The sequence below is a fragment of the Aedes albopictus genome, chromosome 2 (assembly GCF_035046485.1).
Source record: "Aedes albopictus strain Foshan chromosome 2, AalbF5, whole genome shotgun sequence".
Taxonomy (NCBI): domain Eukaryota; kingdom Metazoa; phylum Arthropoda; class Insecta; order Diptera; family Culicidae; genus Aedes; species Aedes albopictus.
In genome coordinates, this window is record NC_085137.1 from 272,068,220 (window position 1) to 272,086,903 (window position 18,684).

General features: G+C 38.3%; 2 protein-coding genes across 11 annotated transcripts in view; one reads left to right on the plus strand and one right to left on the minus strand.

Annotated features, from left to right (window-relative positions):
* Positions 1-18,684, plus strand: part of LOC134288082 (scavenger receptor class B member 1) — a 682,758-nt gene that overhangs the window by 468,612 nt on the left and 195,462 nt on the right. The gene's annotated exons all lie outside the window — the stretch shown is intronic.
* LOC134288081 (uncharacterized) overlaps positions 76-18,684 on the minus strand; it is a 401,563-nt gene continuing 382,954 nt past the window's right edge. The window contains exons 1-2 of one of the 2 annotated variants that reach the window (XM_062851792.1): positions 9,108-17,649; positions 76-9,028 (exon numbers count right to left, since the gene is read on the minus strand). In XM_062851792.1, coding sequence (XP_062707776.1) covers positions 7,201-8,973 — 1,773 coding nt within the window. In that variant the 5' untranslated portion in view covers positions 8,974-9,028; positions 9,108-17,649 and the 3' untranslated portion in view covers positions 76-7,200. Of the gene's footprint in view, positions 17,650-18,684 lie in introns of those variants that run through there. The other variant, XM_062851793.1, reaches the window with a different exon arrangement.

Here is an 18,684-nt window from a genome sequence, read left to right on the forward strand (position 1 = left end):
AGCGACGATAAAAGAACCAAATCAACCACGTTTATCAACGGTAAATTATTCTCGGATATAAGCAATGTCCGCACATGCCGCTCTGTGAATATAGATTCAGATCACTACTTAGTCGCTTTCGACAGTTATTACCACGACATCCGATCCGCCATAGGTAGTTCCTCGGCTACAGCACTAGGCTTCGCGACTTCGAATCACAGACACGACTGGTTCGACGACGAATATGAACAGTTGAAAAACGAGAAGCATGTAGCATGGGCGAGAATGCTGCAACACTGTACGAGTGCGAATGAGGCAAGTTATACACATAGCATAGCAAAGCCGACCGCACACATCCTGGGGTGGCTGTCGATAGAGACGTATAATGCGCCAAAAAAGTTGCCTGGGACTTGACAAACCTTTCTTTAACGAACTCTCGACACCTGGCCAGGTCCTTACGATCAGCGGGGATGGGGAGGCTATGTTGATTAGGTATCTACTCAGAACATGTCCAAGAACTTGGCCCACTTCATAGATATCTGGAGTTGGAAATTGGATAGGGTTGCTTTCCTTGGCAAAAAAGCGTATGAGAAATTGTCATGATTTAATCATTTACCTGGTTACCACTGAAAAAAGTAAACATTAGTATTAAGCAAGTCGCACGCGGAAAAATCCATTCTGATAAACGGGAACATACAAATGCAAATATGAGAACAAGCAAATATACACCGTGAACTGGAACTAGTTCCAGCTGTCAATATGGGCGTTCTAGAAACCGTGATATCTAGTTCACGGTGTACATTTCTTATGGTTGTTATCGTTGCTATGCATAGTTCCCGTTTGTTCCCGTTGCCGTGACTGAGAGTTCACGTACATTGGAACGGATTTTTTTGCGTGTACAGCCCTATTTTTTTTTTCCTCCCCTGTTGTGGAAATTAAGCCACTGCGTCCAATAGGCTGAACTTTTGTGGCATAAAATGTACAGCCCTAAACCACAGTTATGAGGATTGTCTCCTTCTCGGATACCAAAACACAAAGATTGGAGACTTATCTCTGACTTTTCGACAAGACTGACGCAATCCTCCAACATTCGAAAGTTGTCCTGGCCTCGTCCTTGCGACTGCTGAGGATTATGAAAGGTTGGTTGGTTAGACACCTAAGAAAGGTGTAGAAAGTTCTACGACCTCTCAGGCTTAGGTGTCGAGGGGATATCCCAAGTAACATTTTAAGTTTTGTTCGGCTCTACAAGAGATCTTCATGACCAAATTTTTAAAACTTGCAATAAAACTGATTTATACATCAAAACCTCTTGTTAACCTCTTTAAGAGAATCTTCCGGCTAAGTGGACCACTCTCGGAGAGGTTTTGCAAACCGCATTAGAAGAAGCAGTAAACCCGTTTAAAAACCTAGTTGAGAAGTTTCCCATTCTCGACTGTTGTTGTTTTTTTTATCAACAAAACTATGACAACTCAAGATGCAGAAAAGCTTCTTCGATGGCACGTAAAGTTCAGGAGGATGCATCATTCGTAAATAGAAAGCGATCATTTTATAGCAATATTTTAGTAGTTATTGTGTTGGTAGGCTTATGCGCATTCAATTTTACCGTGAATATTGGGGTTGCAGAACCATAAAATTAATGCGCTTCGAAAATAGAAAAAAATATCATCTTGGAATGAAATAAATCAATTGGTTAATTTAGTAAAACTATCGCGAATCACAAGAAAACTCAGCAGAGATAGTTTATTTATGTGAGCACGTTATGGAAATTATGGCAAACTATCAATTCATTGCTAATTTGAGCAAAAATAACTATTTTCCATTCACGTTAGCTAATTCTTCAATATGGCGACGACCATAATCAGCGAAAATAACACGAAAGCAAGTTTACTTTTATGATGACCGCAATAAACCTAGCAGTGTCGTTGTTTCGGCTTTTCCACCAACAGATGTCGTTCTTAATCGAACGGATCGCCATCTGTTGAGAGTTTTAACAGTTTTATTGTGGTAATAATGATTGCCAGAAGGTTTACATATCGGAGGGCTTTGTTTACTCTTAAAATCTGTCTTTATGCATATCTTCAAGTATACAATAAAACATTTCATCAATGGTTTTCATAAAAACAGTCATAAAACTGTGAGTTTTAATTATTGCTGTGATAAAACCCTAATAAAAATCAAACAAAACCAACCAGCAATGGAATTGTTACTTGGGATGGGTGTTGCCCAAGTAACATTTTAAGTTTTGTTCGGCTCTACAAGAGATCTTCATGACCAAATTTTTAAAACTTGCAATAAAACTGATTTATACATCAAAACCTCTTTATAACCTCTTTAAGAGAATCTTCCGGCTTAGTGGACCACTCTCGGAGAGGTTTTGCAAACCGCATTAGAAGTAGCAATAAACCCGTTTTAAAACCTAGTTGAGAAGTTTCCCATTCTCGATTGTTGTTGTTTTTTTATCAACAAAACTATGACAGCTCAAGATGCAGAAAAGCTTCTTCGATGGCACGTAAAGTTCAGGAGGATGCATCATTCGTAAGTAGAAAGCGATCATTTTAAAGCAATATTTTAGTAGTTATTGTGTTGGTAGGCTTATGCGCATTCAATTTTACCGTGAATATTGGGGTTGCAGAACCATAAAATTAATGCGCTTCGAAAATAGTAAAAATTATCATCTTGGAATGAAATAAATCAATTGGTTAATTTAGTAAAACTATCGCGAATCACAAGAAAACTCAGCAGAGATAGTTTATTTATGTGAGCACGTTATGGAAATTATGGCAAACTATCAATTCATTGCTAATTTGAGCAAAAATAACTATTTTCCATTCACGTTAGCTAATTCTTCAATATGGCGACGACCATAATCAGCGAAAATAACACGAAAGCAAGTTTACTTTTATGATGGCCGCAATAAACCTAGCAGTGTCGTTGTTTCGGCTTTTCCACCAACAGATGTCGTTCTTAATCGAACGGATCGCCATCTGTTGAGAGTTTTAACAGTTTTATTGTGGTAATAATGATTGCCAGAAGGTTTACATATCGGAGGGTTTTGTTTACTCTTAAAATCTGTCTTTATGCATATCTTCAAGTATACTATAAAACATTTCATCCAAAAAATCAAACAAAACCAACCAGCAATGGAATTGTTACTTGGGTGTTCTAGGTGTTGTTTGTGGAAGGGTACTCCAAAGGATGCGGTTAGGTAACGTTCAGGCACACCATTATTAGACCGCTTAGTTATCTACCCAATACGTCCTGGTTTCCTCGTCATCGGCATTTTTTTAATTACTTGATTTTTCGGTTGAGAATCTAAAATATTAGATAATATTAACATTGACGTCGAATAAGCTATATATTAGTGACACGCTCGTCACAGTTTATATTTTTACAATATTATTTGTATCATATCATAAATTTATCTGAATCCTGCTGAAATAAAACGTTGATTAGCAGCAAAATGGAAACAAAAATATTACATAAACATCAAAAAGTGCATCAAACTTTGATCTTGGAGTATCTGTAAACTACTTCCTGATTACTTCAGGCAGGAAAATTTCAAGATCAAAATTTGATTTGATAGATCTTACGCCGCAACGCACCATTCTAAGGTGATCTACTTACGTTACGGCATAGCGAATGAGGCACGTTATACGTATACACGTGTACACGGACAGAAAAGCGTTCAGCGTTAAAGCGAAACTTAAAGAATGTTAAATTTACACGTTGATATTCTTTTGAAAATATGTGAATTCTTATAGTTTCGAACAGATTTGCTAATTTAAAAACCTTGTGAAATTCCGTTTGATTTAACAATCCAGTGTTTTATGGCGATTCTTGTGGAAACTAACATATTTCTACTTTGTTTCTAAGTCAATTTCTCTCAACGTCGAATAGAATTGTAAAAACCACAATATTTAACATGAAACCCATCAGAGTATGTGATAAATCCCTCGGACTCGCCTGTCAAACCAAGCAGAATTTTTTGTTTTGCAAAGCATTTACTACTTTTCTAATGCTAGAAAAGTGTTAGTTTTCAAGTTATGCAAAGCTGATGTAAATGAAAAGCAGAAAATTGAAAATTACCATTAATTAGTATGGCATGCGGAATACACAGTTGTACATTTGATTAATTAGGGAATTCCCTGATTTTTCTGTGAGAATCTTTTTTTTTTAATATGAACAATAGTAACCCAGAGAAAAAAAACAAGCATGTTGTTTTTCAATGAATATATTATAGAAAGTAAAAGAAATCTATTTTTGAAACTATCATAATATTGTAGATGTCAAGCTTAACAACCCACGTCAAAAGCCTGAAACTATTGTTATTTTAATCAGATTTCCAATTGAGGATCAATAATACAGGATTTTAAAAACAATCATACAGGATGGTTTGTATGACTTTACGTCAAATATGGTTATTTTTACCGTAGATTTTTCTGCGTGTTGACAGGCGCGGAACAGGTAGAACTCAGTCTGCCCGAGGAATAAGCGCCAGCAGGAAGAACGAGATCGCGAAGGGATGTAAGAGCTGTTCCGCGTTAAGGACACACGAAAGTTCTACGAGAAGCTGAACCGCTCGCGCAGAGGCTTTGTGCCACAAGCCTACATGTGCCGAGATAATCACGGGAAATTCTCACGAGCGAAAGTGAGGCGGTCAAGAGGTGCCGGCAGCATTACAATGAACACCTCAATGGTGATGTTGCAAGCACCGAAGGTGGCGTGGTAGCAGATCTAGGAGTACGCGCGCAGGATGAAAGATTTCCAGCCCTCAACCTCCACGAGATTGAAGAGGAGGTTTGCCGGATGAAAACAACAAAGCCGCTGGAGCAGATCCTCTACCAAGCGAATTACTAAAAATCGGTGAAGAAATGCATTGAAGAAGGCATTGTGTGTCCCATCTACAAAAAGGGTGACAAGCTGGATTGCGGGAACTATTGCGCGATCACACTGCTTAGCGCCCACAAGATACACTTACAAATTTTATGCCGCCGTGAACCACCGATTGCAAGAGAGTTCGTGGGGCAATATCAGGCTGGATTCATGGGTGAACGTTCTGCAACGGACTAGATGTTCGCCATCCGTCAGGTGTTGCAGAAATGCCGCGAATTCAACGTGCCCACACATTACTTGTTCATCGATTTCAAATCTGCATATGATACAATCGAGCGAGAACAGCTACGACAGATTATGCACGAATACGGATTCCCGGATAAACTGATACGATTGACCGTAGTGTGGCCAGCAAAAAAAAAAAACACCCGTAGAATGCCGGCAGGGTACCCGGGTACCCGGGGTACCCACGAAACTGAAATGATCATATCTCCGTCAATTTTCCACTGATTTTATTTTTTTTGGCTCATTCAACTAACAAACTCATTATCTATCGATATAATATTTGGTTAGACCGGTCCGATCACCGCGGGTGCCGGAAATTTCGGATTTCCGGGCTTATGTTTTGATATAAAACAATGTTCCGAATTTTCGGTAGGTAAGTGGCAATATCGGTATCAATCATCCAACGCAGAAAAATCTACGGTAAAAATAACCATATTCGACGTAAATTCAAAAGGAATTAGACATTGTTTTGGCCGCAATGAGAATGTATGATTGTTTTTACAATCCCGTATGATTGTTTTTACAAACCTGTATTATTGTTCCTCTATCGAAAATCTGATTGAAATAACAATAGGTTCAGGCTTTTGACTTGGGATGTCAAGCTTGACATCTACGATATTATGGTACTTTAAAAAATAGTTTTCTTTTACTTTCAATAATATTATCATTAGAAAACAACATGCTTGTCCGACACGAATGCACACTAATGTGTAAAGTGTCGAAAATAAATTAACAAACTAACTAACATGCTTGTTGCTTGTATGCTTTTCATGTACAACAGCTTTGCAAAACTTGAAAACAATCCATTTTCCAGTATTAGAAAAGTTGTAAATGCTTTTTAAAACAAAACACTCTGCTTGGTTTGACAGAAATTACCGAGGGATTCATCAGTAAAATATTTGCATCAAAATACTCTGCTTGATTTTATATTAATTTATTGTAGTTTTTACAATCCTATTTTACGCCGAGTGATTTTTTTTATTTTTAATCTCTTAACCTTATTTACAGTTCTTTTGTCCACTAGGGTACTACGTGAGCGATTCCAATTGGACGCTGTACTTCCACTTTGTACAGCGCCTAAATGTATTCTATTATATTCTACTTCATTGAACTGGTTGCCTTTGTGCTTCTTTCACTCTTCTACCCTGTCCATGGTAGAATGATGAGCACGATGATGCTGATATGTGGCTGCTGTTCCTTTTCCTGTCCGATTGGGGGTCCATTATGAGTTGCGATTCACCGATATCCAAATTCCGGGTCCGTTAGAGCTATATGCTCCGGAGAGGGTCAGGTGCCAGCTGCTCTCGGGGGGAAGAGCAACTGACGAAAAATTGCAAGTGCCGGGGCTGGGTTCGAATCCATGACCATCCGCTTATGAAGCGAACGTGTGAACTACTGCGCCACGGGCCCCGACAATGCTGAGGGATTGCTCAGTTAAATTGACTGAGTAGAAATATGTTAGTTTCCACAAAAGTCGCCACAAAACACTGGATTGTTAAATCAAACATAATTCCACATGGATTTCAAATTAGCAAATCCGAGAATTCACATATTTTCAAAAAAAAAATCATTGTTTATATTCAACAAACGTCATTTTCGTTTCATTGTGAACGCTTTTCTGTCCGAGTCAAATTGCTTCAGCATATAGTATCTGACCAGCCTGGGGATCATAAAACGTGTTGACTTTGCAGCTGCGATTTCGGATCAGGCTTCCCGTGGGGCCATGGCTGGCAATGGCCACTTTACGGTATTCTAAGCTCAACAATGTGGAATTTAATATGGTATAAAAACATGCTCCCGAAAATCCGGATTTTTCGAAAACTTCATTCATCAGATCGGCGCAACCAAATATTTTCAAGACAATTAATGAGTTTTTGAGTTAAATGATCCAAAAGTTTTTAAAATCGGTGAAACATTTACGGAATTATGATCATTTCAGGTTCGTGGGTACCCGTGTACCCTGCCGGCATTCCACGCAATAAAAAAAATCAGGAACCCCTCCCCCTGCCCCTCCTTACTTGGAAATTCTGACAACCCCATTAATACATACAAAAATCTACGGTAAAAATAACCATTCATTCATTTATTTAGTTCACATCAAATTCATGATAATACTGAATCAACAATTTGCCGCCATAATACTCGATTTGCAGCTGCAGCTCTCCATCCTCGGTCACGCCCAACACTCGCCAGATCACGCTCCACCTGGTCCGCCCATCGTGCTCTCTGCGCTCCACGCCTTCTTGTACCAACCGGATGGTTAGCAAACACAAACTTTGCAGGGTGGTTGTCCGGCATTCTTGCAACATGCCATGCCCACCGTATCCTTCCAGCTTTGGCCACTTTCTGGATACTGTGTTCGCCGTAAAGTGCAGCGAGCTCGTGGTTCATCCTTCTCCGCCACACACCGTTCTCCTGCACACCGCCGAAGATCGTCCTTAGCACCCGTCCCTCGAAAACTCCGAGTGCTTGCAGGTCCTCCTCGAGCATCGTCCATGTCTCGTGTCCGTAGAGAACCACCGGTCTTATTAACGTCTTGTACATGGTACATTTGGTGCGGGGGTGAATCTTTTTTGACCGCAGTTTCTTCTGAAGCCCATAGTAGGCACGACTTCCACTGATGATGCGCCTTCGTATTTCACGGCTCACGTTATTGTCAGCCGTTAGCAAGGAACCGAGGTAGAAGAATTCTTCTACCACCTTGAAAGTATCCCCGTCTATCGTAACATTGCTGCCAAGGCTTGTCCTGTCTCGCTCAGTCCCACCTACCAGCATGTACTTTGTCTTAGCCGCATTCACCACCAGTCCGACCTTTGCTGCTTCACATTTCAGGCGGGTGTACTGTTCTGCCACCGTTCCAAATGTTCTGGCAATAATATCCATGTCATCCGCAAAACAGACAAATTGGCTGGATTTCGTGAAGATCGTACTCCGGCTGTTGAGCCCGGCTCGTCGCATAACACCTTCCAGAGCGATGTTGAATAGTAGGCAGGAAAGTCCATCACCTTGTCGTAGTCCCCGTCGAGATTCAAATGAACTGGATAGCTCACCCGAAATCCTTACGCTGTTCTGCACACCGTCCATCGTTGCTCTTATCAGTCTAGTCAGCTTCCCGGGAAAGCTGTTCTCGTCCATAATTTTCCATAGCTCTGTGCGGTCGATACTGTCGTATGCCGCTTTGAAGTCGATGAACAGGTGATGCGTTGGGACCTGGTATTCACGGCATTTCTGGAGGATTTGCCGTACGGTGAAGATCTGGTCCGTTGTCGACCGGCCGTCGATGAAACCGGCTTGGTAACTTCCCACGAACTCATTTACTTTAGGTGAAAGACGACGGAAGATGATCTGGGATAGCACTTTGTAGGCGGCATTCAAAACGGTGATCGCTCGAAAGTTCTCACACATTAACTTGTCGCCTTTCTTGTGGATGGGACAGATTATCCCTTCCTTCCACTCCTCCAGTAGCTGTTCAGTTTCCCAGATCTTGACTACTAACTGGTGCAGACAGGTGGCCAACTTTTCCGGGCCCATCTTGATGAGTTCTGCTGCGATACCGTCCTTACCAGCCGCTTTGTTGTTTTTGAGCTGGTGGATGGCATCCTTAACTTCCCTCAGCGTGGGAGTTGGTTCGTTCCCGTCCTCTGCTGCACCAACATAGTCATTTCCTCCGCTGCCTTGGTCCTCCGTGCCTACATTCTCTTCGCCATTCAGGTGCTCGTCGATATTAGCGCCACGATAGGTCCTGACGTCGATAATGTCGGAGAAGTGCCGTCCATCAATCAGAACGTGGTCGATTTGCGATTCCGTTTGTTGTGGTGATCTCCAGGTGTAACGATACGGGAGGCTGTGCTGGAAGAAGGTGCTACGAATGGCCATGTTCTTGGAGGCGGCGAAATCGATGAGGCGTAGGCCATTTTCGTTCGTCAGCTGGTGGGCGCTGAACTTTCCAATCGTCGGTCTGAATTCCTCCTACTGGCCTACCTGAGCGTTTAGATCCCCTATGATGATCTTGACGTCGTGGTTTGGGCAGCGGTCGTACTCGCGTTCGAGCTGCGCGTAAAATGCGTCTTTGTCATCATCAGTGCTTCCGGAGTGAGGACTGTGCACGTTTATTATGCTAATGTTGAAGAATCGGCCCTTGATTCTCAACCTGCACATTCTTTCGTCGATCGGCCACCAACCGATAACGCGCCTCTGCATGTCGCCCATCACTATAAAAGCTGTTCCCAGCTCACGTGTGTTGCCGCAACTCTGGTAGATGGTATGATTACCTCTAAACGTTCGCAACATAGATCCTGTCCAACACAACTCCTGCAGCGCTACGATTCCGAACCCGCGGTCCTTCAGTATATCGGCGAGTATGCGGGTGCTCCCGATGAAGTTGAGAGATCTGCAGTTTCACGTACCGAGCTTCCAATCGCAAGTCCCTTTTCATCGCTGTGGTCGTCGCCATTGGTATCGGTTCGCATTCTTCTCTTGTTGATTTTCCGGTGCTAGTCTTTTTTTACGGCTGGTTCGCAGGGCCTGACACCAACCCACTAACCCAGGGAGCTGGGCTTACCTTCTCGGAAGCTACGGGTTCTGCATTGGCATTTCCTCCAACTACAGTGCTAAATAGCTAGGCTCGAGCGCCAGTCTTCGCCGGGGGTGGTGTTTTTAATGGGCGCCCAGGAGATAATATTTTACCTGAGCTTCCACCCCCATATAATAACCATATTCGACGTAAATTCAAAAGGAGTTTAACTTTGTTTTGGCCACAATGATAATGTATGATTGTTTTTACAATCCTGTATGATTTTTTTAACAATCCTGTATTATTGTTCCTCATTCGGGAATCTGACTGAAATAACAATAGTTTCAGGCTTTTGACGAGGATGTCAAGCTTGACATCTACGATATTATGGTACTGTCAAAAATAGTTTTCTTTTACTTTCAATAATATATTTATTAGAAAACAACATGCTTGTTTTTTTCTCTAGGTTGTTATTAGTAATATTAAAAAAGAGAAAAAAAATGTTCTCACAGAAAAATCAGGAAATCTCCTGATTAATCAAATTTACAACTTTTCGCAAAGGTCTTACCTTGTCTAACGCATGCCGCACTAATTCAAATTAATTTTCAATTATGCTTTTCATGTACAACAGCTTTGCATAATTTGAAAGCTATCCATTTTCCAGCATTGAAAAAGTTGTAAATGCTTTTTAAAACAAAACATTCTGCTTGGTTTGACAGAAGTGACCAAGGGATTTATCAGTAAAACATTTGCAACAAAATACTCTGCTTGATTTTATGTTAATATTGTGGTTTTTACAATCCTATTCGATGCCGAGGGATTGCTCAGTTGAATTGACTTAGAAACAAAGTTGAAATATGTTAGTTTCCACAAGAGTCGCCACAAAGCACTAGATTTTTAAATCAAACATAATTCCATATAGATTTTAAATTAGCAAATCTGTTTGAAACTATAAGAATTCACATATTTTCAAAAGAATTTCAATGTTTATATTCAACAAACGTTATTTTAGTTTCAATGTGAACGCTTTTCTGTCCGTGTAGATATATATTCACGAGTTCTTAGATCTAGCAGAGTTTCAACTTCCTTCTCTCAGTAATCATAAAAATATCGAGATTTGAAATCGGAAAAGGTACCCGTGTACTCTGCTGGCCACAAAAGGGTTAATCAAGGCAACGATGGATCGAGTGATGTGCGTAGTTCGAATATCAGGGAAACTTTCGAGTCCCTTCGAATCTCGCAGAGGGTTACGGCAAGGTGATGGTCTTTCGTGCTTGTTGTTCAACTTGCATTAGAGGGTGCGATGATAAACAAGAGTGGGACGATTTTCACGAAGCCCGTTCAGTTGCCTGGTTTCGCTGATGATATTGATATTATAGCTCGTAAATTTGAGACGATGGCGGAAACGTACATTCGACTTAAGATCTACTCAAGCAGGTTATTTAGTAACCTAAGTATTGGTCCTGAACTATACTCGATTCAAGACATACACTCAGAGGCAATAACATATTAAATTTTAAAGTTCCACACTTAGATTGTTACCATTTGCTTTTACACTTTGAAAATAAGTGCAGCCCAATTGAGTCTTTGTCGATTCAATCATGATAGAATGTATGTGCATCGCTGTTGATTTCCAATCGTTCAGCGCATAGTTTTCATTATGACGAATAATAACACAATTTACAAGTGGGATTAACTTAAAAATGTAAAGAAATCCAAATTTCGCATAGTCTACGATCAAATTAATTTTATTTGTTAAACTTAACACTTAAGTGATCAATTGAGACCCTAACAAACTGTTAGCCGATCAAAAAACACATCCTCATCGCAGCTGCATTCGATCTAGGATCCGGCAGCTTGAAAATCGTACTACTTACCTTAAAAAACAAGAAGCGACTCGGGTGATGGAGTACCACGCATGGAAAAGATTTTGTTTTCAATATTCCGTCTTCCTGAGCGCGCCATGTTCGATTCAGTTTGTTATGTTTGTGTTTGGATTTTATGTTGACCGGGTTGCTTTTTATGTTGCCCCATTCTAAATATGTTATAGGAAGAATAAAATATAATAATGTAGCTTTTAATTTGCATTAGTTGCACTTAGAACGATTTTTTTTCTCTCTCGTTCGTAATATATGTGCTTTCTGCACTTAGTTTGAATGTAGGTTGTTTTCTCTAGTAATCCTACATTATAGAGATGTGCAGAGGCGGCCATTGTGAGCCAATCGAGCAGAGAGAACTGTCAAAGTGTGAGCCAAATGAACATGTTTATCGTTTGTAGGAAGGCGTTGTTTCACCGGTATTGCAATCGACAATAAACGTATTACAAATATTTATTTTTACTATCGAGAATTTGATGGCATATGTAAATTTAGTAAGAAGATAATATTTAACACTTAAACTACTGAGGGGTAAAAACTCCCGCGAACTACCAAGGGTCCAAAAAAAGTCGGAAGTCCAACTTTGACAAGGCATTTCTCGGCCGTTTTTCAAGCAAGCAAAGCAAAGCAAAGATAACCGTACACATCGTAGTTGCTACTCCGTGATTGACCAGAACAATCGAAGTTGCACAGAGAGCCAATGAATGTGAAAGCTTGGGACTAGCTAACCATTCTCAATGTGCACAATTCGAGAGTTCAGCTATTTAAAGTCAATAACGGCGCTGGCCACGTCCTTACGGTCATCAGGAAAGGGAAGGAATGTTAGTTCGACAACCGTTGCTACTAGAAACCGTGGAATCCACAGCATCCCCACAGTTGTCACGGGAAGGAATGGTGGTTAGTAGGGTAGGGTAAGGTGTGGATCTAGGAGTCACCTCTGTTAGGTGATACGATCCACTAGTTATATGGAAATACACGTCGCGGTCTTCGTCACGATTATGATTTATTTGATCACGATGACCACTGATCCCGGATTTCGTGCTCGCGTTTCCATCGCCCTACCGTGGAAACCGACTGACCAACGAATATTGTAGCGCGATTCTGATCCCGGATTTTTCACTCGCACTTCCATCGCCCTATCGAGAAAACCGACTGACCAACGAATATTGTAGCGCGATTCTGAACCCGGGTTTTTCACTCGCGCTTCCATCGCCCTACCGAGAAAACCGACTGACCAACGAATATTGTAGCGCGATTCTGAACCCGGATTTTTCACTCGCACTTCCATCGCCCTACCGAGAAAACCGACTGACCAACGAATATTGTAGCGCGATTCTGAACCCGGATTTTTCACTCGCACTTCCATCACCCTACCGAGAAAACCGACTCAAGGCATTTCTCGGCCGTTTTTCAACCGATTTTAAAACTTTTTTTTGCGATGGAACCGGACAGGTTTCAAGATCATCGTCCATTTAAAAAAATATAAAATAGATGCGTCTACCCAAAGTTATTAGGTAAAAGGCACTTCCTAGTTTTTTTGAGAGCGCATTTTTTGCGCACATTGATCAATAAAACAAAATTTAAAGCGATGACATATGGTTTTTTCGACTCTAAATCATGCGTACAGCTGGAGTGAACATGTTTATGCAAAATTAGTGATTTTTCAGTACACTGATATTTTACCTTACTCACAATTTTTCACATAAAATAAGCAATAAATCAAAATTCAAAGCGATGTCATATAGTTTTATTGGTCTTAAATTGTTCGTAGGATTGTACTCGACATTTTTGATGAACAATGAAAATGTGCTCATAACACTCTTATTTTGTTTTACCAGGAAAACTATGAAAATTCCATACTTTTTACACAAAGTAGTCGACAAAACTAAATTTCAAACGAGAACATCTAGTTTTTTAGCCTTGAAATGTTCGTAGTTGTTTGGGGGACATACTTGAAGAATAATAGTGATGTTTTCATTACACTCAAATTTTGGTTCACTCAAAAATCAACGAAAGTACCACATTTTTCACGCAAAGTGGTTAACAAAAATAATGGCTTACAATGCAAAGTAGTTTTTTACCTTTAAATTATTCGTGAAAGCGTATTGGACGTTCTTGATGAGTAATAGTGATGTTTTCAATACACACTTGATTTATTTTACTCGAAAAGTTACAAAAATATCATAATTTTCATACAAAACTGTCAATAAAACAAAATTTAAAGCCATAATATGTAGTTGTATGGCCTTAAATTTTCCGTTACAATGTATTGGACCTGTTTTTGATAAAATGTTGATGTTTACGTTACACTTATATTTTGTTTTATAAAAAAATGTACGGAAATACCACAAAAAAGCGAATAAGCCAAAATTTAAGGTAATGATATGTAGTTATTCAACTTTGAATTTATCGTAGTAGTTAAGTGGATTTATGTGAACAACCCTTGTGAATTTTTTATTACACTCATATTTTATTTCACTTGGAATACTAGGAAAATACCACATTTTTTACACAAAGTAGTTAACAAATAAAAATATAAGGCAATGCATTATAGCTTTTTTTTGCCATGAAATTAATTGTAAAAAGTACTATACTTGTTTGATAAACAATAGTGATCTTTCAATTACACTCGTTGTTTTCTAAATTTGTTCATAAAAAATCAAAAACAACTCAAATGAAGAGAACTTACTATGCGCAGCATATAGTCACATGTTGATGTACCTTAAAAAATATCTTTTTACACAGATATTTTTTTTTTGATAGCTAAAAGCACTGAGATTTTCACTCAAGTGGAGTACTGACTCACTTTGTTATTTATAATTTTATAAAATTATTCATGTTTTGATACAATAAATTAACCTAACATGTTTCATACGGCTTTTCCCATCATACTGATACTCTTTGCGTTGCAATCTGTAATATTTTTTGGGATTTAATATGTTTTTCAGAGCACTATCAAAGTTTCTCCAAAATGAAAATGTGATTTTCGCTCATATGAAAAAAATTGCAATTATAACTGAGACGCCTGTATTTGTTTTAAAATTATTAAATCAGGAAAAATACATGGAATAATATTAGGGAAATTTGCTGAAAAACTATCAAAGCTACCCCGTTTTACGGTATTGCTTCAGAAACTCTACTATATACATTTGTTTTTCAGAAATTTCCCAAAAGGTGCATTCATATTATAGGATATCTTTCAAAGATTCTTTCAAAATATTTTGTCGTGAGTTTTTTTCAAAAATCTTTCAAAAATATTCCAGAGATTCCTTCAGGGATATTTTCAAAAACATCAAGGATGCATGCGGAATTTATTTAGGGCTTCTTTTCTTCGGGGAATTCTTTTAGAAAACTTTTGAAATGTTTCCGTGAATTATTTCTTTGGGTTTTCATCAGAAACTCCTCTAGCGATTGCTTGATAAATTTTTCCAAGGATTCATTCAGTAAACCTTCCACAGATTTTCTCAGTGAATCCATCAAAGAATCATTTAGAATATTATCATATTTTTTTCACGAATCTTTTATATTTTGTCCTGGAGCATTTTCGAAGTTTTTTTTGGATTTCTCCAGTTCTCTCAAGTTTCCATCCTAGTTCCCATGCAAAGTGTTTTTCTTTTATTTGCTCCCATTAATAGTACCTTCCGTGTTTTTTTTTTTTTTGATATTTTTTAGAGATTTAAGATAATTACTTCTGGAATTTCTGCCAAAGAGTTTTCCGATATTTCTCCTGAATTTCTTTGCTGGTTTTTATCCGGAGTTTCTCCCGGGATTTCTCTAAGAGATTTGTAAAGTTCTTTCATGAATTTTCTAAATATTTCCTACCAGAGCTTTTTTTCCGAGATTTCCCAGTTCCAAAACCAGAATGCATTGCCTTATATTTTTATTTGTTGACTACTTTGTGTGAAAAATATGGTATTTTCCTAGTATTCTGAGTGAAATAAAATATGAGTGTAATAAAAAGTTCACTAGGGTTGTTCAAATAAATCCACTAAACTACTACGATAAATTCAAAGTTGAATAACTACATAACATTACCTTAAATTTTGGCTTATTCGCTTTTTTGTGGTATTTTCGTACATTTTTTTATAAAACAAAATATAAGTGTAACGTAAACATCAACATTTTACCAAAAACAGGTCCAATACATTGTAACGGAAAATTTAAGGCTATACAACTACATATTATGACTTTAAATTTTGTTTTATTGACAGTTTTGTATGAAAATTATGATATTTTTGTAGCTTTTCGAGTAAAGTAAATTAAGTGTGTCATGTAAACATCACTATTACTCGTTCTTGATGAGTCCAGTACGCTTTCACGAACAATTTAAAGGTAAAAAAACTACTTTGCATTGTAAGTCATTATTTTTGTTACCCACTTTGCGTGAAAAATGTGGTACTTTCGTTGATTTTTGAGTAAATCAAAATTTGAGTGTAATGAAAACATCACTATTATTCTTCAAGTATGTCCCCCAAACTGCTACGAACATTTCAAGGCTAAAAAACTAGAGGTTTTCGTTTGAAATTCAGTTTTGTTGACTACTTTGTGTAAAAAGTATGGAATTTTCGTAGTTTTCCTGGTAAAACAAAATAAGAGTGTTATTAGCACATTTTCATTATTCATCAAAAATGTCGAGCACGCAGAAAAATGGCGCTTGTTTAAAACAATAAAACGCATGGTTGATTTTCAAACTGAGAATTTACTTATTCCAAAGTTATATTTAATTGTTTTCATTTAGAGTTTATCGATAAAAACAACCGATTATCATCATTTCATATAATGTCAAAAATGTCATTTGTTTCAACAAAATAAAAACCATAAACATGGTCCGAAAGCACTCACACACCTATAAAATGCTTACCCCAACATCGCCACAACGAAGAAGGTGCAGCAAATCCATCACGCCAACTTCCAAGTGCAGCTTTGGTCGTGATGGATAACGCGCTGGTACTCACGACAGCATCCACAAAAAGTTGATCGGCTTCGCCTTTTTGTCTTTTTTCTTAGTCGTTCTCCTCTCCATCCGCTCACCGACGGTCTAAAAATAGATTTCCGAGCTGCCGCAGGAGCTGCCGTCACCAACACAATCACATTCCGGCTTTTTTTTATTTTTTATTTTTTTATTCCTGTTCGGGTTTGTCACTGCGACCAGTTTTTAGATCTATTAATAGTGACATTACCCGTATCCTTAGTGTAGTGCATGTCGCATTACTCAATTGCCATTGAGGGGCAATAAAGTATCGATTTTGATACAGTTTTTGTTTTGTTTTCTTAGAAAACAAAACAAGAGTACTGATATTGGCCATGCATCGGAAACCTAGCATCACCCTAGTTTTACTGCTAAATTCTCCCCAGGTTTAGGACCCGGGTTTTAACATTAGCAGCAATATCATTCCAATAATGGGATATGTGTTCAGTAATAAGGATTCTAGTATGTTCCTTGCGTACTAGCACTTTCCAGTCTTCGAAGAGTTAGTACATACATGGATCCCTAACCCAATTTGATTTCCTTTGCATTGAGTTTAGCCTCAGATGGTGAGGTTTTTAACTATATGCAAAGTAAAGTTGGTAAACTTAGTTTTATTCAAAGACTGGAAGTCATCACAACACCAGTAGCAAGGACTAAATACTATAATGCCTATAATTATCAGAACACATATTCCAAAATTGAAAAATAGGACGACACTAGATTTCGGTTTGGTAGATCTAACCCCGCAACGCAACCCAAAAAGGCGATCTACCCACGCTACGGGCTCCGTTAAAGATCGAGCATGTTTTAAACCCCCTCAACCATTCATCCCTCAGCACGGGTCGCCTGACACCTTGGATTGGGGTTACCTGTTTGGTGGACTTTTACCCCCGGAACAGGTGGTCCGTAGTGCTATTCTAAGCCGGCAGCTACACGGACAACATTCCGGCTTTGTTAGTCACAAAAGTGCAGTCGTTTAAAACAATCTGTTATTTTAGGTTGAAACTACCAAATCTGTGTTTGTTCTAACAAACTGTGAAAAATTTCGTCAAATGAAAACATTTGTATTATCAAACAATGCAACAGTTCAGTTTAAACTAGAAATCAATTTGTCGCTATAGTAAACTGAAAAATCGGTTGATTTGAACTAGAATTTAATTATGTTTACAATTTATTTTTCTGCGTGAGTACAATTCTACACTGAAATAAATTTTGTTGTGGAAGCTACCGATTCCATGGTAAAATTACTAACCGTACCTATGATTCTCAACCGACAACAATTTCCAGTTAATTCCACTAAAACACTGTCAACTTAACTAGCAGTGCAGTTAACACCACCAAAAATAATCTTAATTTAACAAATGAGCATTGTATTTTTAACCATACTGTGTTGTAAAATGCGTGTCCTGGAAAAATTAACAATGTTTTGTTGTTGAGACGACTATGCTTTTAGTTGAATTTACTACAATGCATTGTAATTTCAAGCATATTTCAGTTACCTTAACAGATTTTGTTGTCGGTTGAGAATCATAGGTACGGTTAGTAATTTTACTATGGAATCGGTAGATTCCACAACAAAATTTATTTCAGTGTACGAACAATTTAAGACCAAAAAAGCTATATGTCATCGCTTTGAATTTTGATTTATTGCTTATTTTATGTGAAACATGGGGTATTTTAGCAGTTATTTGAGTAAGGTAAAATATCAGTGTACTGAAAAATCACTAATTTTGTATAAACATGTTCACTCCAGCTGTACGCATGATTAGGAGTCGAGAAAATCATATGTAATCGCTTTAAATTTTGTTTTATTGATCAATGTGCGCAAAAAATGCGCTCTCAAAAAAAACTAGGAAGTGCCTTTTGCTTAATAACTTTGGGTAGATGCATCTATTTCATATTTTTTTAAATGGACAATGATCTTGAAACCTGTCCGGTTCCATCGCAAAAAAAAGTTTTGAAATCGGTTGAAAAACGGCCGAGAAATCCCTTGTCAAAGTTGGACTTCCGACTTTTTTGGACCCTTGGTAGTCTAGGAGTTAATTAATTCTGCTTTCAAAAGCGTATGCACACTCGCAGAAAAATAAATTGTAAACACAATTAAATTCTGGTTCAAATCAACCGATTTTTCAGTTTACTATAGCGACAAACTGATTTATAGTTTAAACTGAACTGTTCCATTTGTTTGATAATACAAATATTTTCATTTGTCGAAATTTTTGACAGTT